Source organism: Hipposideros armiger, unplaced genomic scaffold, assembly GCF_001890085.2.
Source record: "Hipposideros armiger isolate ML-2016 unplaced genomic scaffold, ASM189008v1 scaffold_120, whole genome shotgun sequence".
NCBI classification, from domain to species: Eukaryota; Metazoa; Chordata; class Mammalia; order Chiroptera; family Hipposideridae; genus Hipposideros; species Hipposideros armiger.
In genome coordinates, this window is record NW_017731470.1 from 53,490 (window position 1) to 78,130 (window position 24,641).

Below are 24,641 nucleotides of genomic sequence, written 5' to 3' on the forward strand. Positions count from 1 at the left end.
TTTTCTCTAAGGTTAAAACCGAGCAGGAGAGGTTTTTTTAAATTCAGGCAAAAAGTATGATAAAGTTGAAAGGAAAATAATCTCTGATGAAGTGAAAATTCAGTCATGATAGTCTCAGGTTGTCTGAGGAATTTTTCCATTTGTCTGGCCTTTATTACGCTTTTCCCACAAGCAATAACTGATGCCAAAAGAAAACATCAATTATTCTGGGATACGATAAGGAATTACAGCAACTGAAGAATGGTCAATACCTGAGAGCATTACTTTCGGCATATAGCCACTAACCATCATTACAGTATGCTTCACAAGTCTCATTTTGGTTATTATGGATGAAAAACTTTATTGGATTTTAACCCACTGTAGAACAAATATCTAAAGCCTCTCAAGAATTGCAAGCCTTAGAGGTTATTTCTACAAACTAGATTCTGAAGTTAAAGCACCTACCATAATACCATTCTGCCTGGAAATACACAATGTTTTATATTGTCAAGTTAAAAAATTTTTAAATGTTGTCATTTGTATCTGGAAAAAACAATGAATGGTTTCTATATCTAGTTAAAATGACAGCTATATTCCAAAGCGACTATGATTATGCTGGCAGCTCTTCATTAAACATAGAAGCTGCCCCTGCTGAGCTCCAGCAGTTAATCCCATGGGACAGCCATCACTGGGAAGGGGAGGGAAGGAACTTGGGCATTTCAGACAACCTGGATGTTAGAAGTGCTGAGCTTTTGGGGAAGTGACTGGGTATTAAAATGTCCTAAAATTTCTTCCTTCCACGTTGCCTTAAATTTTCTCCATTATGTATCTTCTTTTAAACATAAAAATATACCCCAGATAGAGTTTAAGAGTTATCAGTCAATTAGTACTCAGAGAACGAGAATTAAAAAAGTGGTGCAGAGGAACTTCAAATTTTTGTTGTGAGAGAAGTGGGTAGTTTTTGAGACACCTAGCACTTGAGAGGGGAGGAGTTTGCTGAAAGCAGACGCGTTGCAGGAGCTGCAGTAAGACCGAGAGTGCTTGAGAGATGGGGGAGGAAGGCTGTGAAGTACCAGGGTGCAGACAGGGCAGTGGGAGGGTTTCAAAGAGAAATTTTATCTGGGCTGAAGCCAAAACCCAGTGATCATGGAAGGAATTCTTCTTCCTCCTTCCTCTCTTTTGCTCTCAAAATTCAGAACTTGGGTTAGGAATCAATAGTACTTTTTTTCAGCCATAGTTTGGGTTAAATGGGGTTTCATAGACTAGCCTGAAAAGCAACTATTATTTATAATAATAATTTTTTTTTTTTTTGCGGAAACAGAAAACAATACATATTTAAAACAGAATGTTGTCAAGGTTGCCTATACTACATTTTAAATCAGAACTATAGGATTTTAGTATTTCTGGAAGAAAACGTCGAGATGACAGAGCTCAACTTCCTCATTTTATAGGAGGAAACTGAGGCATATCAGTAATAGTTGCTGAGCTAGATTAGAAATCAGTTCTCCTGACCTGAGAATTGTGCTTTTCCTACCACACTATGAAGTTAATTGCTGATAGGAGGCATTCTTCTGAAAAAGCATTACTATATTTCTACCCTTTCTAAATAGTCTTCATGTTATTTTCAGGCCTCTGTGTTCAACTGTCACCTCTCAAGGTGAAATCTACAGCTAGTAGTAAATCCACAGCTGTCACAAAATTGTATTTAGAATTAATTCCTTCACCAGCTTCTTTCTTTTTCCTTTCACAAAGGAGGGCTTACTTGACTTGAGAATGAAATAATCTACTACAGGTAGGTAACAAGTAACAGCTAGGACTAAAGTATAAAAAATAAAAGAAGGGAAGTTGGGGAACTAGAGGTTCTCAATGTGCCTGTCAACTGAGGAGTCACTGCAGCAAGAGAAGAGCTGCCAGAATCATGGGTGAAGTAGGCGGCGGGGGAAAGGGGCTGCACAAAAACCCTGACAGCTAGATGGGCAGGTCCCCTGGGATGAGGAGTCCGTGAAGCACACATTACAGAATTTAATAACTTCATAGTACGCTAGTGCCTCCCCCCCCCCTTTTTTTGCATCATAAGAATGAAAAGCCATACCCATTGGTAAACATGCAGAAGTTACAAAGACAGTAAATTAAAGGGTAAAAAATGATTAAAATCTTGTACTATCAGTTATACCATATTAGTAAACCAGGAAGGGAGCATAAAACTTACTTTCACTAGCCACATGATTAGCTGGAAAATAACCTTCCTGTCCCTTTCCTAAGCTGCCATACCACCAGTCTTCATTATCTTTGAAAAACACTCCGATAATGTCTCCGCGATGGATGGTTAGTTCATCTGATCGATTTGCTGTGTAGTCATAAAGAGCCACTACCTAAGAGAGAGATAAGACCACCACAGCTTTATCACAACTGTACCACAGAGAAAACCCCCACCATTCACTTCCTCTTGCAGAAGAGCAGCTGAAACCAAAGCAGTACTTTGGTCAAGTCTGAGGCGGTCTCAAGGTTTGCTAAGGGGATCAGGGGTGGTGGGAACACAGCAGGAGAAGCAAGATAAAAGGCTGCGGGATTGAGAAATGGTTAAGAGCATTCAATACACTAAGATTAGCTTCAAAATAGCAGATGTTAATGTTTTTTTTTAAGTAAATTACTTGTGAAGCAAATAAAAAAAAGATCACACACCATTCACTTTCTTAGAATTGTTTTATACTACCTTTAGATTCCGTTCTCAGTGCTAAGCAGATACATCTGAAAAGAAATTCTTCAGAATGTCAACAGAAAGGAAAAACTCAATGGAACAACCCAATTACATAAGTGCATTGTGATCACTTGGCATATTGTTAATGTCTCTTGTTGAGACAGAAAACATCAAAAACATGTGTTTGTAGGGAAATTCATCAACAATCTAAATCTTCTGACTACCTTTGAAAATACTCTGATAAGCTTATTTTTACTGAGAGAAATTTAAGAGGAAAAGCCTTTCTATGAGAATCCGTTCTCTGTGTTGTTACAGTAGTCACTATATTTGATTTTTTTTCTTTTGAAAAACCCAAATCAAAATGAATGGCCACAGAGGCATTTACAAATCCCTTACAGCAGTTATAAGAAGGAAGCAGGTATCAACCCATTTTAGATGCGATGCATTGTATAAATTGGGACATAATATGAATTCTAAAGAATAAGCTAGTTTTTTTTCTATTTAAATGGGATTTGAAAATTTACAGGTTATACAACTACATGTGTAATGGAAAATTATTATAATCCTCTGCATTTAGGTGTAATACTAATTCATTCACTAAACAAATATATTTACTGAATTTCTAATATGGCTGGTTTATGCTGGGGGCTAAACATACAGAGATAAACAGGATGACCTCCAGGGGTACCTCATTTAGGCTTTCCAGGAGAATAGTCAGGAATGAGTCACTTGAAGACATGGAAGTGTGTTTCAGGCAGACTGGACTGCATGTGTGAGAGTCCAGAAAAGAGAAAACCCCCAAAGAGTTCAACATGGTGGGAGCTCAGGATGAGAGGCAGGAGCACAGACAGGAGGATGGGGGAAGTTGAGGCTACAGAAGAAAGAAGTGGTCAGGTCATTCTTGATGAAAGAGCTCAGCCTCAAGATAAGGGCCATAGGAAGACAGGAGAGTTTTAAGCAGAGGATTCCATAACAGTTCACAAGACTCCTTGTGGTAGCTTTCAGTTAATCGACAACACAACACTTATTAACACATTAAGCAGGAGATTTTAATGGATAAATCTGGAATTAACTGTTGTCATTATATGGTATAATGGCAGTGATAATTTTTTTCGAACAGTACAAATGCAATTCCTATTATAACACTTAGCACGGTCTAATTTACAACACGCTATGCAGGATGTTTTTTACAGTTTACAAATCTTTTATAATTGTTAGTATATTGATGCCAAATCACGATGTCAAAGTGGAACTTTTAACTTTTCCCTTCATTTTTCCTTCTCCAAACCTCTTCTCCTTTATTCTTCCATTTGGCACTAACACAGAAGAGGAAAGCTAATCAAAGTGCTCTGAGTGCCTGCCCTGGTCTAGGTACCATGCTAGCTGCTTATGTGAGTTATCTTACTCCATCTTTATGACAGTCCTGTGAGGGCATATGCTCCTATTTCAACTTTATAAATGAGAAATTTGATGTACAGAGAAATTTAATGACTTGCCTAACGTCAAGCAAACTAGTAAGTGGGAGAATCAGAGCTCAATTTTTCCTCCAGTTTTTAAAAAACTAAATACATTTATAGGCCATATTTATCTAGAATCAAACATGGGGGAGCAGCAGCCGAGAGGAAAGAAGGAGGGACAGGAAATCCCAATCACTCATGAAAGATAAGACACATTTTTGGACAGTAATAACTTAAGCAGTTGGCTGTGCTGAGACCTACTGTCCTTGGTCACCTGCAGGCCCACTGTGTTCCCTTCATGAAGAAATCCAGTACCAGAAAACTGGGGTTTTCCCCCCGTTGTTCCTCATCCTGGCTCTGGCACACTGGGACAGCACAACTTGGATGATTTTAAGCTAGAATGAGGTCAGTACATGCTTATGTATCTGGAGTCAGAGGTGGCTGCTGGGAAGCAGAAGAGATTCAGCTTAGGCAACAGGGTCATTTAGGAAGAGCCACGTCTGATATCCTCATGTAGAGTACTGACAATGTGGAATCCATCAAGCTGGAGTCAGAAAATCTCCTGAATTTTCTACCAGGTCTGCTGATAAAACAGTCCCTTCAAAGGTACTGGGTCCAAAAGGCCTTTAAGGGTCTACATTTCAATGTTCCTGTTAAAGTACCTACTGATTATCCTCATTATACAATCAAACACAGCACACTAGTTTCACACGGTTAAACACGTACCCTACCCTGTGTCCCTGTTATGGACTGAATTGTGTGTGTCCCACAAAATTCATAAATTGAAGCCCTAATTACCATTGTGACTGTATTTGAAGATAGGACCTTTAAGGAGGTAATTAAGGTTAAATGAGGTCCTATGGGTGGGGCCCTAATCCAATAGGACTGGTGTCCTTATATAAAAAAGAAGAGATACCAGGAGCACAGGTGCACAGACAAAAAGGCCATGTGAGGGGACAGTGAAAAGGCAGCTATCTGCAAGCCAAGGAGAGTGGCCTCAGGAGAAACCGGCTTTGTCAGCAACTTGATCTTGAACTTCCAGCCTTTAGAACTGAATGAACAACATTTCTGTGGCTTAAGCCACCTATTCTATGGTATTTAGTTACGGCAGCCCTGGCAGACTAAGAGTCCCAGAGCCTGGTAGTGTCAGATGAATCACTCATGACCAGCCCATCTTGGTACTGCGTATGGGCAATGCCTCACTTGTATCCATTTTAGGTCCTTATCAGCTTACAGTGCTGTGTACCACATTATTATAACGTTACCTCCTGATGTAGAAACAACGTCCTTGTCACCAAACTCCACAACCAACATCCTTAGGAGGGTGATGGCTGGAGAGGGTACATGCCCCAAAACAACAGTCTTTGGAGCATGTCACCATCATACAATGACATATAAGTGAAAAATTGATATAGAATGAGCAATCAGTGTGTTTCACATGCCAACAGTCCACGCTCTGGCAGTGGTGTTCTGACCATTCGCTCATCATCCTGGAGGCACACGACAAAAAGTCACGTGGCTCATGAGAATCTACTTGGGTTCCAAGCAGTGTGTATTTTTATCCAGGATGTTCTTATCTTCTCATCTGAAGACCACTTACTCTCTTCTGAGCATCGCTGTATATACAATAAGCTTCTTTGCTTGTTTTAATTTGGAAGTGGATTCTGCAGAAATCATGTCTTCCCAATCTCCAATTAGACTTATCTCACTGCTCTAGGATAAAATGAAGCACCACAAAAAAAAAAAAAAAAAAAGCTGTGAGACAATCCCACCAAGGGGTTTGTTTTGAATTAATACTACTTCTATTTTCTTCTTATTCTGCTAGGTCTTGTCATAGAAAATCTGTCTTGACCATTCTCTTGATGAGTATCCTCTATGACGTATAATATCATTCCTTGCACGCAGTGGGCTGGCAATATGGTATGGCAGTAGGTATGACACTATCTTCAGCAACAGGATCCAAATCTTGAGTTTATCAAGCAGCTATGAAACCTTTCTGCAATAGAAGTTTAAAAACATGAGTTGATGTGCACCCATGTTGGTAATGACAAGTCTTGGAAGTGAGGTGTTTCATAAAATCCACTTGGTCAAATTTTTGACCAGTATTCACATATTTGAAACAGAGTTCCTTCTCTTTCTCGAAGCTTGCCGAGTTGCTTGCACACAATCATGGTGGAAGTACTTTTTTTTTTTTTTTCAGTCCTCAGCAGTGCTTCACAGATACTGTTTCTTGGTTTAAGCAGTATGCCAGGCTGCTATAAGACATTTAGGTGAATTCTCTTTGTAGCATCTTCTGAGAGATTTTTTTCACTATTATAGTTCTCTCTGAAGAATTCTCAATGTTTCTTGAAACTAGTGTACCGAAGGAACATTAACCAGTGTTGTTCAGCAGATGTTCTCTGCAACTTTACCTATGCGTATAACGCAATGCAAAAACCAATATTCATAATGGCCCCAAGTCACTCACAAGCAAAGTTATGTTGAATAAATTCATATGGTTGAGCACCTTCTCCTTCAGCACCATACTGGCTGGGTCCATCATGGCTGACAAATGTCTCTGTGCCAGCCTGCAGCTAAGGTGGCATCTGGACCACACCATTTTCCTTCCCTGTGCATTCTCCTTGCTTAATTTCAGACTTCTGGCCTCCAGAACAGTGAAAGAACAAACTTGTTGTCTTCAGCCACACCAAGTTTGTGGTAATTTGTTACAACAGCCCTAGAAAACTAATGCATGTGATTTTTACTTTGGTGAGTGCTGGGTTTTCTTGCATTCCTTTAAGGCAGCCGTTCTCAACCTGTGGGTTGTGACCCCTTTGGGGGTCGAACGACCTTTTCACAGGAGTCACTTAAGACCATTGGAAAACAAAAGGATATTTACATTACGATTCCTAACAGTGGAAAAATTACAGTTATAGAATAGCAACGAAAATAATTTTATGGTTGGGGTCACCACAACATGAGGAACTGTATTAAGGGGTCGCTGCATTAGGAAGGTTGAAAACCGCTGCTTTAAGGAACATTGGACCTCTTCTGGCATGTAGTTACCTGAGATCATTTTGATCCTTTCCAGATTTGCTTTTAAGTTTTGTTAGAGCAGATTGGAGAAGACTTTACTCTAGGGCTCAATAAACCCCATTTCCAGGGTGTGATCCTCTGGATAATTCTACCTGATGCCCCACAATATTAGAAGGTTTTTTCCATTCTGGCTGTCAGGAATATGAATTAAACCCATTCTGTTGTGCAGCCTTCTACTTCTGAATGGCTCTTTCCACAAACTTGTTAAGAACATTACTTATGCCTATTGGCAAGATTATTACCAATTAATATGAGGTTAAATAAAAAGTAACATCTTAGTAATTATATGTCAGAAGCCTTGTTACAGTTTAACACAAATTACAACGTATGCATTTTTGTGTTCATGATAAATGTAGTTATGAACTTATACTTTTGGCATTCTTTAAGAAAGCGCATTAAAGTTTAGCATAGATATATTTAAGTGACATTTAACTGGGGTTCAAGTTATAATAAAATTTTTGGTCTCATCCATTTTCTCCTCAGGGACGGCCCATTCCCCGTATGCTTGGAGCAACCTTTTGCTATGTAGCTGGTCTTGTTATCTCACTACTTTGGATGTAGTGAAATAGAAAGCAACTTACATATAAGAACAATTAATTGGAGCAAAGGGAGGAGATGTATCTTTGTGCAGATTCCATAATGACTGTGCAGAAGTGTATATGGTTCTAGCCAGGCGGTTCCTTTTACAGGTGGTTTGTTCCATAATTACAATATGACTGTAGCTGTTTAAACTATGGTAACACTGAGAGATTGTACCTTCTAGTTGAAATAAAGTCTTTATAATAGATGGTTGGCTTCAGATGTTGTTTGCTGCTTCTTGGACCTTTGGGAGACAGTCTTAACTAATTTTATTGAATTCTGAGGACAGGTTTTTTTTTTTTCCCCTTCTTCTTCTATTTTTAATCTGCTTCATTATTTATAAGAGGTCTCGGTATAGCTGAGGCAATTTGTATGCTTTCTGAGAAAAATGGACCATTTCTTTGGCCACTGAAGATTTTTTTCACATAATCAAACAATGTTTTATACATCTTGATCCAATTTTTTTCCCCCTGTGTTTCTTGGGAGTTGAAATGGTCCTGATAGCCTCATCAAATACAGTCTTCAATCCCTTTTGGGTTAAAGATAAACATTGTACAAAGCAGCATGCTCCTACCTCTTTTGCTAGTTTCTGTCCTTGTTCCACACATACAGGTTCTTCTTTATGTCACTCAGTCTTGCTAAAGTTTTGGGGTCACCTCAGGGACCAATCTAAGTTCCCTTTAATAAAAAGGGTACATTTAGTGCATATTACTTAAGTTTTGGTGCCCACTTCTTATACATTGTGAAATGAGGCTAGATTGCTAAGGAAGACATCATCAATCACTGGAGAAGACAAAGGTCTCCAAAGATCCTAGTCTTCCTGTCTGTTCATCATTTTCCCGTCCGGCGGTGCCACAGAGTCCCAGGAGGTACCGCTTGCCACCTAAGACGATATGGCGGAAAGTGGTGGGCACTTACTCCGCTAGGAGGGGGTCACTGGCACAGCTCACGAGTGGGCACATCTTGCCCACTGCCTGTCACCAACCATTCACTAGGGCTTCAGTGCACTTGGCTGTGAGTCATGCTGCTGCCAGGCAGCCTCCGGGCATGGTCCCAGCCCACACCCCAGTTGTGTCTGCTGGTTGCCCCCCACCAGTAATTATTTAGCAAGTGACACAAAATAAGCTTTGAGAAAGTCTCATTTCTCCATAATGTCACTAAAATAATATTTGATCTTTATTATTAAAATATAAAAAAAGAGCAGATAAAAAAAGCTAGTAGAAAACCAAATTTAACAATAAACCCTGAATTGTACCGAAATGCATTATCAAATATTCAAATGGCTCCTTTACTAATAGTGTCATTGAGTTATATTTTATTTTATGAGAGGAACAAAGAAACATACAGCCCTATTTCTAGCATCATGTGGTAGAAACACGTACAGTCTCTTAGGATGATTTCCATGAATATTATGTAAGACAACCCTAAAGATATTTATAAGAAACCAAGGTCCTGTTATTTTTTAACTGATTTCATCTGGATAATAATAGATTAAGAAAACAGAGATAAAGAAAGTAAATAACTGCACAAAGTTTACTGTCTCTGTACCAGACAATCTGCTCCTATCCTGCTATAGAATGCTAGTATATGTGAACCTCAAACACTGCATCAAATAAATATTTGAAAATACGGGTATTTAATTCCAAACACCACTTAGTAAAGTAACTACACCAAGGGTAGTGGAAAGCATACCAAACTAGGTATCAAGACAGTGAGTTTCCAGTCCTGTCTGGGCCTCCAAGGCTAAAGTACATCATAGGACACTCAGGCTGAACGGCTGTAAACTAGGAGGTTTGGGCCAGAAGATAATTTCGTATACCTTCAGCTTTAAAATTCTACCATACCAGCTACTCAAATAACTATTCATTCCAAAAGAACAGCATTCATAAATTTTAAGGTATATTCAAAATATTAATCAGTTGCATAATAGTTTGGCTGTATTATTTATTACATATAAATTGGAAAAACTAGTTTGACTGCTGTAACGCTACATAAGAGTTGTAGTACAACAACAATGATAAAACAACAATGATAAAGTATTTCTTCTGAGTTTACCCTGTGGAAATACCTTTCTTTTACAAATAGGAATGACTCGGCCTTTGAACTTCACAAATAAGCTACTTGTTTTATATCATGATTGGTGTCAATTAAGCCTTTTCCTACAGAAACCACAATTCACATATGAGAATTGTTACAGTGAATTGCTAGGTTTCATTGAAAAAGGCTGTAAAATGTATCTTTTTATTGGTTATTTCTAACAAAAAAAAAATCAAGAGAATGATGCAGACTGTTAAAGATTGGACCGCAGTTTTTTTTTTAAGCAAAGAAAAATGATAGTGTAATTTTCTTTCTTGGGAGGGACAGCATAGGAAGAATTATGAATCACTGGTTTACATTTGAGTTCTCAAAGTGTGGTCTCCAGACCAGCAGGGGCAACACTACCTGGAAACTTGTTAGAAATGCAAATTCTTGGGCCCAATTCCAGACCAACTGAAATCATATTGCTGAGGATGGGGCCAGCACTCTGAGTTTTAGCAAGCCTTCCAGGTGGATTCTGATGCACCTCAAGTTTAGTTAATATTTTATTTCAGTGAGCTACTTTATAAAACATGTATACTTATTTGCTGCACGTACCAAGTGACAAAATGCGTGGGTAAGAAAGGGAATTTAAAATATATAGCCAAAGCTTATAACAAATTGCGACTGGTCAAACTTAAATAGTAAACCCGTTCCTCCTTTCCTACTAGTTTTACTTACCTTTCTTAGTTTCCCTCGTCTCACTGAAATGCTGATTAGCTCCAGATTTGAGTAATTTAACATCCACTTCGTCATTTTTTCAATAAGCTCATGCTCAAACTGCAACTAGGAGTCATAGTAAGCATTTCTTAGGTTTCCCTACAACTTCTTAAGCATTAACAAATTTTAAAAAAAGAAAAACTGAAAGGTTAAATCCATTTATCCAGCACTAATTTTTAGGTATCTATTGTGTCTCAGCTACTCTTACAGGCTGAGAGATAGCAGTGAACAATAGATACAAAAACCTGCCCTCGGGGAGGCTTCGGTTTTATTGGATGTTTCATTGTTGACCCTTTCAAAAGAGGGATACCTTTAATATTTGTACAAGTTACTCTTCTGTTTCTCTACTTTTATTTGCCAATGAATAGTTACCAGGATGCATGCTGATATTGAATATTAAAATGATCATTTATTTATTACTTTAGATAAGTATAATTTCTTTAAATTCCCTTAATGAACCATGAGCTATGAGTAAATTTATAAAATTACTAGTAAAAAACTAGATAGACAATATTTTTAAACAAAAATAAAATCAAATGTTTGCAAATAGCATATCATTTACAATCTATAGTAGACAGTTTTAGTAGTTATACATTTTATACTCCATAGTTTAAAGCAGTGACTTATAGAGATTATATATAAAATATATATCCCTTATGATAAATGAAATACTCTTTACCCTACTGTATTTATTACTTGGTTTTATTTACTGTAGATGCTACTTTCCTGGCCAGGTCGTTTCCACAGCCACAAGTGTTGTGAGAGATAGCACAATTAAAAACAAAAACAAAAACACATAACATACAAATTTGTAAATATTAAAGTGAAAAAAATTTGTGAATTGAAGTTTGTTAAGGATATAAACACATGAATACATAAATATTAAAAAACATAAAAATAAACACATACATAGATAAATAAAAAACGGTCTTCCAATAGACAGACCTGTATGTACCACTGCAAAACTACTTTAGAAAAGCCCTTTCTAAATTTGAATAGGCACCTACAGGAACTCAAAAATGTCTAAATGAGTTATAATTTTTGTTATTTTCTTTTAGAGTGAGGTATGGGTCTATTTCTCTGTGCTAACATATAGACAATAGATATATAACAACTATTACTTAAAAATAACATGCAGTCTATCTGGAGACAAACCTTTTGAGCATGAAATTAAATCTCTTTTTGATACTTAATGGCATCTTCAAGATTTCCTGAGCACCAACTGTAAGTGCAAAGAGTTGAGGTCCTTGAAATTTCGAGACAATCTGTACAGAAACTCTTGAGAACTACTTAAAGAGCACTACTAAGGACATTTGTTAAATTTATTAATAGAATTCACTAAAATCATAGACAATTTCTAAAAGGATGAATATCTCATTCATATAATAAAAATCTCGAGTGTGTGCTACATGTATGGCATCGTACACAGAGCAGGAAAAACACAAAGAAATGGAGCATCGAGTTTATGACCTGAAGGTGCTTCGGATATAATTAAGAAACATTTCTAAATATTTATTCTAAATGTTTAGCATAAATTAATATCTTTATAAGCTGCTGTTTTATGAAATATTTTATTTAAAAACATCTCACTTAAATGCTTTAGTTTTATTCAAACAAGGTTTTAAAATTCACTAGTTCTAAAACAAGTATATAAATCACAGTCTGGGTTTTTCTCAGCATCAATGTACATCTACTGTTATTTAATAATCTGCTATGCTATAGAGATGTCCACATGTCTGTCTAGATATATCTAGAAATATATGTATCTACCATTTACTTAATGCTTACTATGTGCCAGGGATGTGCTAAGCATTTATGCATATTTTACACTATATAGCATATATAATATATGCACTGTATTATATATAATATATACTTATATATTTTATAAAATATGTATTTTACACCATATATAGTGTATATATATTTGTGTACACACACAAATTTACAGCTACCCTATTTAGTATTTATCATGCCTTGTTTCTTTAATTATAAACTAAAAGAACTGTTATTTGTCTAAATCATACAATGTGGCAGATTCTAGATGGTTAGCAGACCTGCTTTTCTCCTAAGCCTATGTTCTTATTCTCTAAACTTACATAGGTACTTAAGTTTGAAGTTACAGGTCTTCATAGAATCAAGTAAATACGAGGCTGCCCGGTTCACTGCCTGTGATTTTCTTTAAGATTATGGCAAAAGAAGGGTCTTATAGACTTGGTATTTCTATTGAAGAAAGCACCTGAAGAAGATGAGTAAAGCGTTTTCTTTCTTTTTTTTTTTTTAAGATTTTATTGGGGGAATTGGGGGAGGGCAACAGTGCTGGGGAATTGGGGAAAGGGGAACAGAGCCTTTTTCTTCATGTTAGCTTTTAAGTCACAATTTGTTGAGGCCACCAAAATGGGAAATTGAAACAGGCAAAGATGACAGCTTATATATGTATATTAACATGTGTATCCATATGATCACTGCTGTTGATATTTAAGGGTGGAGGGAATTACTGAAATGACTACAGGCAGAGTTAATCTGGAAAGTCTTTGTGAAGGGATCTTGAGTAATAAATTTAAATGGGAAGGGAAAGCTTTTTAGGTTGCTGACAGCCAGACATCAATATTTAACTGCTCCTCTATTTGAACACTGAGGCTTCTCTATTTAATTCTAACGTCAGTGATGAGGCAGAAAAAGTTAACAGGAAGTGAGCCCAAGAGGGATTAGCAGAAGGTGGTTTGCTCAGTACTTTGCACCACTCCATCCCCATCTCTGGAACTGCCCAGGCCTGCATCCACTCCCCAGGCACCACGCAGGCTCAGCCCTTAGGGATAAATTTTTCTGTCAAAACACCCCTAGAAAAGGGAGATAAAACCCCAACCGGAATTAGTTTGTGACACCTGCACAGACTGTTGGAGCCTGCCCATAGCCTGAACTCCAGCCTCATCATAATACAATTAGAATAAAATGAACACTACAGGGGTCGGCCAAGCGGCTTGTTGGCTAAGAGTTGGCTTGGGAGCGCAAACTCTGGACAGCAGGGCCCAGATTTGAATCCCACATGAGCCAGTGACACTGCGCCCTCTGCAGCTAAGATGCTGAACAACAGCTCGACCTGGAGCTGGGCTGCCATGAGTTGCCGGCGATGGCGTAGGCTGCAGTGGGGCTGCAGTGGGCTGCGGTAAGCCACTGTGAGTGGCCGGCAGTCAGCGTGAGCGGCTGGCAGCTGGTGTGAGTGGCTGTCCAATGGCCGGCGAGCGACTGCCTCACCCAGAAAGAGCGCAATGATCACAATACCAACATGGGCCAGTGAAGCAACGTCCTCCACAGCTAGACTGAAGAACAAAAGGACAGCAACTTGTCTGTTCCCCTTGCCCAATTCCTCACTGCTGTGCCCTCCCCTGCCCAATTTCCCAATAAAGTCTAAAAAAAAAAAAAGAATATTACAACTTGCCCCCACTCCATGGGTTTTTCTGTATGCATTATGGGTAAGAACATGCACAGAAAGAAACCAGTTATATAACCTGCATATGTCAATCAAATGACCTCAGTCTATATGTCAAATGTACATCACATCTCTTGCTGTAAGAAAATTACCCACTCTTTCCTATATAAGAAAGCTAACCTAAGGTGCAGGGCAGCTGTCTTCTCTAGACACTGCCACTAGCTTCCTCATTGCCTGACTTCAATAAAACCTATCCTTTCTTTCTCACTTTTCTGGGTCTTGTGAATTCTTTCACATTGTGTGAATGGCCAGGGGCATTCAAATACAATACAGTGAATCCAAATATTTGAGGAGAAGCTCATGTCCACGCATGTGTGCATTTGGGCTAGCAGGGAAGAAGAATAGGAGGATAATGAAGAAAACAGCTTAACGGAAAATGTCCCTACTTTAGCATACAATTCTAACTGTCATACATAAGGAGATGCAGACAGTTCAGTAGGAGGCTCTAGAACTTACCAAACAGTATTTCAAATGGCAAAACAGAAATCTGCAAATAGGGTTTTTAAGAAGTAAATGGAAAATTCTGAGCTTAAGGACAGATGAGTAGAGGGGAAGCACTTCTGGAACAGAGAATTAATGAAAACTGGTTCTTTCATAAAAGCAAGAACACTGGCAAAAATGGTCATAATCAACTTTCTAGGAACTCTTGACAATTAGCCAAAGGATTGCAACAATCCAAGGAGTAATTCAAGAAAAACAGTTGAATCTTGGTAAATACAGCGAGCTCTGTGGAGTTTTAACCTGTCCTATTTCCGTTACCTCCTTGCCAGTTCCGTGGCAACCTTAGAAACCAACAGACTCGGAACCATGGTAACCCTGAAAACTAGCAGGCCAGCCATCACAGAAGAGGGCGGAACAGGCTCAGAGGGCCTCCAAAGCCCCATCTCCAGAGAAGTGTCACTACATGGCCTCCGTAGCAGCCCCTGAAAAGCTCCCTTCTCAGGGCTTGTCTTTATCTGATGTGACTCAGGGCCAGCTGTGTGAACAGCCATATCCCTAGGGCAATTAGTTAAAAATAATCAGTTGCAACTTAGGTGGTGATACAAGTTAGGACAAATAAGGGGATGATCAAAACATTAAAAGGAAAAACTGGGAAGTGACTTGTCTACAGGGTGCTCTGAAAAGCTCCAAGATAGTCCTGGAAACCTAGAGGGCCCCATGCATGTGCAGGACGAGTGTGCCCAGGGAGACCAGAGAAGGCTCTCACCTCTCCCTCTGACTAACTTTTACAGTCTGCACGAGGAGAGAGCGAAGGCCATGTACGGCAGTGATGAGATGCCTACTGAAGCACTGGAAACATGTCCCGACACACAGAGCCCCTTGGAAAAGGCTGCAGGATTTGGATTCGGGCATTTAAAGAAACCTCTGTCCAATCATTAGCTGACCACTAAGCTAACCAAGCGGACACTTCAGTGGTTCCACATCACAAAAAATATAGACTTTATAGAATTACTCCAGGAAAGTCAGTAACTAAATACACATAGTCACAGTAACAATAACAAAAATGACAAACCATGGAAGGGTGGGGGTAGAGAATCTGATTTCTAGGTTTGCCACATTATATTATCTCAAATGTCAAGTTCAACAAAAAATTAAGATACATAAAGAAACAGCAAAGTGTAACACTACAAAGGAATCAAAGTCAATAATAATTGTCACTGAGAAAGCCCAGATCCTGGGTTTACTAGACAAAGGTGTTAAATTAATGTGGAAAAAAAATGTATATCATATACAAAGACCTCAAGGAAACCATGTCTAAAGAATTAAGAGAAAGTATAAAAGTAACACCTCAGCAAATAGAAAATATCAATAAAAAGATAAAAATTATTTAAAAAAATAGAAATTCTGTAGTTGAAAAGTATGATATTCATGAAAGGGGCTCAATAATCAATTTGAATTGGCAAAGGAAAGAATAAGTGAAGTTCTCAGATAAATAAATTCAGAGTATCTAGTCTGAGGAACAGAAAGAAAAAAAATGAAGAAAAATAACCAACACTCAATAAAAACACTCAACAAAGTAAGAATACAAGAGAACTTCCACAACCTGATAAAGGCTATATACAGTGGGTGGTGGATTTTGTTAAAGGCCTTTCCTGTGTCTATTGAGATTATTGTGTGGGTTTTGCCCTTATTGCTATTAATATGATCTATTACATTGACTGATTTTCATATGTTAAATCAGCCTGTCATTCTTGGGATAAATCCTATTCCGTCAAGGCGTATAATGCTTTTTATCCTGGGGGTGCCAAAAAAAGGTATACACAACTTGTAGTCATCTTTTGTTATCGGTGTATAGTATTACAATTTTAATAATTTTTTCCTTTCTTAAAATGTGTATACATTTTTTTGGCACCCTCTGTACTTGTAGATTCTGTTACCTAGTATTTTGTTGATGCTTCTACACCAATATTCATAAGAGATTTTGGTCTGTAGTGTTCTCACCTACTCTTGGGATCACGGTAATACTGACTACGTAACACGAGTTGGAAAATGTTCATATCTCTGAATTTTGGGAAGACTTTGTAAAAGACTGATGTTATTTCTTCTTTAAACATCTGGTACAATTCACCAATGATGCATTCTGTGCCAGCACTTTCTTTTCTTTGTGGGAAGTTTTTTGATTGCTAATTCAATCTCTGCTCTTACGGGTCTATTCAGATTTTCATTTTTCTTCTTCAGTCAGTCTTAAATTGTGTCTTCCTAGGAATCTGTCCCTTTCACCTAGGCTATTTAATCTGTTAACATACAGCTAATAACAGCACTCCTCTGAAGTCCTTTTTATTTCTCTAAGGCTGGTAGTGGTATCTCCTTTATCATTCCTGATTTTAATAATTTGAGTGTTATCTATTTCCCCTCCTTGGGTCAGTCTAGGTAAAGTTTTGTTAATTTTCTTGCTCTTTCACAAAACCAATTTTTGGTGTCATTAATTTTCTCTATTCTTTTTCTATTTGCTATTTATTTGCATCCTAATAGATCTGCCAACTTCAGCTTTGTTTCTGAAATAAAAAATTTATTTCTACATTTGGTATAATAAACTCTATGAATCGATATATACATATACATCTATATATATAACATATATTTTAAAAATATACCTGGTTTATATAATTATATAGTAAAATATAATAATTTTCCCAGTTAGAAAATCACAAAGGATTTGAAAAGATTCTTCAAAGAAGGTATACAAACAGCACTTCAAAAGATGCTCACATCTTTAGTAATTAAGGAAATGCAAATCAAAAGTCACAAGATACCACTTTCTACCCACTGTGATGGCTATAATAACAGAGGCAGTAACAAGTGTGGATGAGGTTGTGGAGAAATTGAAACCCTCATACATGCTGGTGGGGTTGTAAAATGGTTGAAAGCCACTTTGCAGAATGCTTTTGCAGTTCCTCAAAATGTCAAACATAGAGGTAACATATGACGCAGCAATTTCACTACTAAATATATATGCAAGAGAACTGAAAACTGTTCACACAAAATCCGGTATGTGAATGTTCATATAACATTATTCATAATAGCTAAAAACGGAAGTAACTCAAACGCTCATCAATGGATTAATACATAAATAAGATATGGTAAATCCATAGAATAGAATATTATTCGGCCATAAAAAGGAATAATTTTTTTTTTTTTTATTGGGGAACTAGGGGAGGATAACAGCGTTGGGGAATTGGGAAAGGGAAACAGACAAGTTGCTGTCCTTTTTTGTTCTATAGTCTAGTTGTGGAGGACGTCGCTTCACTGGCCCATGTTGGTATTGTGATCATTATGCTCTTCCCAGGTGAGGCAGATGGGTTACCGGCCACCGGACGGCCGCTCACCACGGCTCTTGGCAGCTCATGCCAGCTGCCGGCCACACACGGTAGCTTACAGCAGCCCACTGTAGCTCCACGGCAGCCTACTCCATTACCGGTGACTCACGGCAGCCCAGCTCCAGGTCGAGCTGTTGTTCACCATCTTAGCTGTAGAGGGTGCAGCATCACTGGCCCTCATGTGAGATCTGAACCAGGGCCCTGCTGCTCAGAGCTGGTGTCCCAAGCCAGCTCTTAACCAACGTGCCACTCGGCTGGCCCAAAAAGGAATGGAATTTTGATGCTTGCTACAACATGGAAGAACTTTGAAAATATTATGGTGAGAGAAGCCAGGCACAAAAGGTCACATAATATATGATTGCATTTATATAAAATATTGACAACAGGCAATTCCATAGACAGAAAGTAGTTCAGTATTTACCAGGGGCTAGGGAGAGAGGGCAATGGGGGGGTGAGGGGGGGACTACTAATGAGTATGGGATTTCTTTCTTCAGTAACATTGACTATGTTGTAAAATTAGACAGTGGTGATGGCTGCAAAACTCTGTGACTATCTATGCCATGTTTCCCCGAAAATAAGACCTAGCCGGAGAATAAGCCGTAGCATGATTCCTCCAGGATATGGAGGGCACGCACCCCTCACATGAGGGTTTTATGACCTGTTTCAGGGAGAAAGGTGCCTTTTCCACAAACTCCTTCAGCTTAAAATATTCAGTATGCCAAGGTGCCATATTTTGGCACCTAAAATCATGTGAGGGCTTATTTTCCAGCTAGGTCTTCTTTTCAGGGAAACGGTATTAAAACCTAATGAATTGTAGACTTCAAAGGGGTAAATTTTATGCTATGTGTATATCTAAAAATAGCTATTAAAAACGATCATAGAAATTATGGTTATGGTAAATAAAGCAACAGATACAAGCAAAAACACAGAGGAGACCATAGCTCTCCACGTGAGAGCGGAGAGCCTTGCTTCTGGCTATGGAACTGGAAATACAGTGAAAGGAGAAAGCAACACATAAGAGAAGTAGACATGCTTAATATGTTACCAAGGTTTTGCTGGTAAGAACTAATCAGCTGGTAGTACCAGTGATAGAAAATTAAAGTGGAAAGGCCTAATCGAGGTCCTGGGGGAGACAGGAATTTTATTGAGCTGTGTTCATTTTTAGGTTCTTTGGGTTACAGCCTAAGTACTTATAAAGACTTTTGTAGTAGAATGGAGAAAGGAAAGATTAAGATTAGAAATATCCACCGAGGAGTCATTCATACTTAGGTGTCAGCTGAAACTTAAGAGTGCACAGTGAGCTTTACAAGTAGGTCTCAAGGAAGAAGCGGGGAAGCCAATCACCTCATTCTTGGGTGATACTCAAAATTACCTTCTCATTCCTTCACTCCTGTTCTTCAAACAGCTGCCTGTGGCATGTGGGTAGCAGAGTTTGAAGTATAGCAGGTGTTTGTAATTTCCTTTCTCAAGGTCACAGGTGACTTCTGCCAGCGCACTAGAAAAACCACAGCTTCTGGGCCCCTTTCTTCCCACCAAACCCCAAGATCCCCTTCTCACATCCAGATTACTCTCTGCTGCTTATATGTCTTTAACTCACCCCACAGCTATTAGAATTGACGCACCATTACTCCCAAGAAATCTACTAAGACTCTATCCACTAACCTCAAACCCTATCTGACTAAAACTTCTTGGTGGGTGGGTAGGATATTTTCCAAGATAAAATTTTGAAATTGGCTTTCTTATATAACTTCCATAATAGATTTATTAAGAGGGAGGCATCTGTATTGGGCTATGTCCCCTCCTCAAATCAAGGCCTTCATGACCCTTTTTACCTGTCATTCTGGTCAGCCTTTCCAGTAGTGTTCGGTTGTCTATACCCTTCATTACCACCCCCTGCCTAATTCCATTACAAGTTATAGTGATGATACAAAAACCAGATGAATAAACACACAGTATGTAGCAGAGCTTTTAAAGTTATAAATTGTTTTTATAAGTGTTAATTACTGTTAATATTACCTGAACTGCTCCCGATTTCCACAGAATCTGCCTAGTGCCACTGACATTACAGTTTAATGCTTTATTCATACAAGCTGATTCTGCTTTTAGGGAGTTAATATGGTTGGCTCATTTACCACAATGCATCAACACATTCAATTTAGATGTTTCTAGGAGATCCTTATAGACCTTGTGTGTTTCGATTTCCCTACAGGGAAATGATGATAATAATAATAATACTTTTATCTCATAGAATTATTATGACATTCAAGTGAGATAACCTACATAAAACAGTTTGCACAGTGCCTGGTACAGAGTAAGTGACCAATAAGTGTTAGGTATAATCATTATTCAGTTCTTAAAGTTCTTCGAGTTATCATAGAGAAACAGTGTTTTACAGTAAAATATTTCTGTAGAACACTCACAATTACAAATGTGACCATATTTTCCAAACCAAACGTAGACCTACTAACTCCAAGTTCATTTCTGAAAACAAAAATTTATCTCTAGGTTTGGTAAATGAAGCTCTGAATCCACAAAGTGCCCTCACAGAAGTCTGTTCACGTTGCTGTAAGAAATGACCAGGCAGAGATATGGTGACAAGAAAACTAGGAAGTTTCATTAAAAACAGACAAGTTTCATTTTCTCTAGGAATTTATCTCAATCTTTACACATCAAACTAACCTGTGACCCAATTATGTGGTTATACCAAGAGGTGTTTGTGTTACTCACGGCTATCCTGCCGTCTGTGCCCAAGACTGATCTCTGTGGACAGATGATGGCAGGATAAAGAGCATCACAGAAAGAAGACACTGGGCGGACTCCTATATGTTCATCAAGGGAAAAAAAAAAGTCTATGGGACATTAGTGTGGCAGGTGGTAGACATTCATCTAGGCAGGAAAAACAGAGCACTAGTTGAATAGCTTTGATAAAGTTTCTCCCAAAATGGAGAATAATATTTCATAAGCTACTGAGGGTTAATTTTTTTTCTTTTCTAAATAATTGTTTTCTGTTTTATGGCATGATCAACTCAAGTTTTGGTTTCTGCTAGAGAATTTAACGCTCCCTTAAAGAGATTAAATTTTATGTTGAAAATTTCAAGTAATCAACAAATCTTGTTTTACAAAACATGGAAGTAAGTATTTCCATTAACAGTGGCAGCGATGGGCATTGGTGAGTTGATCTGGTGGACATAACTACCATGTGTATACTATATGGAAGCGAATTATAACTGAATCCTGAGAATAGGAAGAATGAGAGAAATGATGAGTGAGCATTTAAGGAATGACAATCAGAGATCTGCTTAGATTTTCTGCTTCAGTATGTTCTCCTGGAACAGTAAGGGCAGTTCAAAAAGATTCATAGAACTTTAGACCCAAAAATGGATTGAAAAGATCAACTTCTTCAACCTTCCTCATCTTACTAACTAGAAAGGTTTTAAGTCCTTGGTGAGGGACCCTGCCACAACTGCCCACTCTGCTCCTTCGTCAAATGCTAAAATCTAGTCTGCATCTTTCTCCTGCCCTATTTAAGTTGCTGGATCTTTCCTTCTACCCGAGAATGTTTATTTTGAATGCAATACTGTTGTATAAATACCAGTGAAATTTTTCACTTTTGAAGAACACGGAAAAGGAAACATTTACTTTACATTCTATATAGATTTATATCAGGGCTGCCCTTTTTGGAAATGCTTTCTTTTGCGAAATTAGTCAGCAATATACACACAAGGCTAAGCTAACTGCTATTCTATTTTCCATCCACATCTCATGACAAGTCACCTGACTTGCTTCTAGTTCACCATGCCTCCTAATGTAACCACCTCGTTTCCTTTATATGGACCTGCTCCCATTTTCCCACACATTTCTGGCTCCATATGATAACACAAAAGTCCCTCCGTTTCCATACTTCTCTGTCTTCCAAGATACTCCACTATTCCTGATCTGTCTCTCTTCTTCCCACCTTTTGAATATGGACATCTCTCAAGTCCAGCCTGGCTCTTTGCTCTTACTTATTTCTATGGTTTTAGCATCTATTCATTTATGCATTTAAGTTGTATTTACTGACTGTCTCTAAGCCATGGTGAATAAGACAGACATGGTCCCTGCTTTCATCGAACTTACATCCTATTGAGGAAAGTGGGTGATAAACAACAAAACAACTAAAGAAAAAAAATTGCAAATTGGGATAAGTATTAAGAAGGAAAAAACAAGGTGTAATAATAACGACTAAGTAAAGGATATCTACTTCAGATAGAGTGGTGAAGGATGAGCCTTTGAAAAGTTGACATTTATACTGGGATCTAAAGAAAAAGAATTAGGAAAGATCACCAAGAGCAAAGATGTGGCATTAGAGACCAAGGCTGAGGTCATCCACATGCTTGTATAATTACTATGTATGAAGGCAAAAGTTTGACAGTGAAGAAAGTTAACAGGAAAAAAAAATGATTCATTTGAAATATGATGTTGGAGGAAAGCTCTACGGATACTCTGGACTCTGAGAAAGATGAACAGGTGGGTCCTAGAGCAAATTAAGCCTAAGACAATGCTGGAGGCAAAAATGACAAAACAGAAGTTGTCCTACTTCAGGCACATCATGAGAAGGCAGGATTCCTTGGGAAAGACAATGCTGAGGACATAGAAGGCAGCAGGAAGAGAAGGAAGACCAAATATGAGATGGACTGACTCCATAAAAGTAGCCATAGGCAGGAGTCTACAGGCTCTGAGCAGGGCTGTGTGGTCAGGACACTGTGGTCACCAGGGGTTGGAGTCAACTCAACAGCATGTAACACACACAAAGAAAAAGCCTGCTATGCAAGAGTGCAAATATTCCTGGCAGTGAAGTCACATGTTCAAAGGCCCATGGGTGAGTAAGTGAAAGCTTGGTTGTGTTCAAAAAGCTCAGCAGAGACTGTCATAAAGTGACGCTGAAGAGGTAGGCAGAGGCCAGATCATGAAGGCCCAACAGGCCCCGGGAAAGGGTTTGGGTTTTATCCTAACGTTAGGAGAAGTTATTGAAGAGTGTTATGCAGGAGGATAACCCATTCTGAATTCCATTTTAAAAAGATCACTCTGGGGGTGGCTGGTTAGCTCACGTGGTTAGAGTGCAGGCTCATCACACCAAGGTTGTCGGTTCGATCCCCACATGGGCCACTAAGATGCACCCTCCACAACTAGATTGAAACAATTACTTGACTTGGAGCTGATGGGCCCTGGAAAAACACACTGTTCCCCAATTCAAAAAAAAAAAAATCACTCTGGCTGTTATGACTTACTGAACTGCTGAATAAGGTGACCACAGAGTTAGGGTTGCGCAGGAATAGTCCCCATTTATGCCTGTTATCCTGGTGTAACTGAACTTCCGCACTGAGGAGTGAGAGCCAGGATATGCAATAAATAAATAAATACATAATAAAACAAACTTTAAAAAATGAAAAGAGAAAAAGAAAGAAGGTTGGTCAAGACACAGGCAGGCTGTTATGACAACCTTTTTCAGATTCCCTGGTACCTGATGTCCCTCACCTAGCTGGGACCTTGGGGGTCCTCCATTCTTTTTTTCTAGATTTTTTTTATTGGAGAATTGGGGGGATGGGAACAGTGCTGGGGAATTGGGAAAAGGGAACAGACAAGTTGCTGTCCTTTTGTTCTTCAGTCTAGTTGTGGAGGACGTTGCTTCACTGGCCCAAGTTGGCACCATCATTGTGCTCTTCCCGGGTGAGGCAGATCAGTTGCTGGCTTCTGGACGGCTGCTCACTGCAGCTGCTGGCCACTCACGCTGGCTGCTGGCTACATATGGTAGCCCATGGCAACCCAGTTCCACAGGGGGTGCAGCCTACGCCGTCACCAGCGACTCATGGCAGCCCAGCTCCAGGTCGAGCTGTTGTTCAGCATCTTAGCTGTAGAGGGCAGTATCACTGGCCCTCATATGTGGGATCCGAACCGGGGCCCTCTGGCGTCCCAAGCCAGTTCTTAACCATCGCGCCACTGGGCCGGCCCGGGGGTCCTCCATTCTTGACCTAAGAATCTTCTCAGGCTTGGGATATGTTCTTGCCCTTATTACCTGGCCATCTCTTGTGATTAAATAGTATCCAATATCTGGTACACAGGCTCTACCAAGTGGGGTACAATGTGCCTTCATTCATGTATTCCTCACAGCAATCCTTGAGGTAAGTGCAATTACCCACACTTACAGAGGAGGACACTGAAGCCAGGGAGCTTGGTTCTGGACTCACTGTTCTTAATACCTCTTCTAATACTACTTCTCAGTGTAAAAGACCCAGACACATTTAGGGGACTGCAAGTAGCTCCGCGTGGCCAGAGTGAGTACTGGGGGCAAGTTGGAAGTTTAGAAAGGTAGTGGAGGGGCTCAAATGACATGCTCAACAGCTTACTTGCCAACTGGCAGGAGGTGGAGTCCACCACAGGACTGTCAATGCAAAATCATATTATGCTTTGGCTAATCGCTCTGTGGAGAACAGGTCTGGGAGGCAAGTGGGCAGAGACCAGTTCCGGAAAGCTTTTTCTAAAGACTGGGCCTCTGCCTCCTTCCTGGACGGGGCCTTTGGAGACCCCTGTTGTGAAGAATCTGCCCATGATGATATAATACACATGACTTCCTACAGCTGAAGCCTGAGCCTTCTGACTACTGGGTCTCCCGTCTGGATGCCATAGCTGGAGAGTGTGGCTCTGTCAAGTATAACAAATTTAGATCTTCAAACTTAGCCTCTTTTCTGAGATCCAGGCCTATATCCTCAGTT

The 24,641-nt window shown here is 39.1% G+C and overlaps 1 protein-coding gene across 1 annotated transcript in view; it reads right to left on the reverse strand.

Annotated features, from left to right (window-relative positions):
- Window positions 1-24,641, reverse strand: part of AHI1 (Abelson helper integration site 1) — a 195,937-nt gene that overhangs the window by 39,441 nt on the left and 131,855 nt on the right. Inside the window, exon 23 of the mRNA XM_019648087.1 lies at window positions 2,189-2,351. Within this exon, the coding sequence (XP_019503632.1) occupies window positions 2,189-2,351 (163 nt within the window). The remainder of the gene's footprint in view (window positions 1-2,188; window positions 2,352-24,641) is intronic.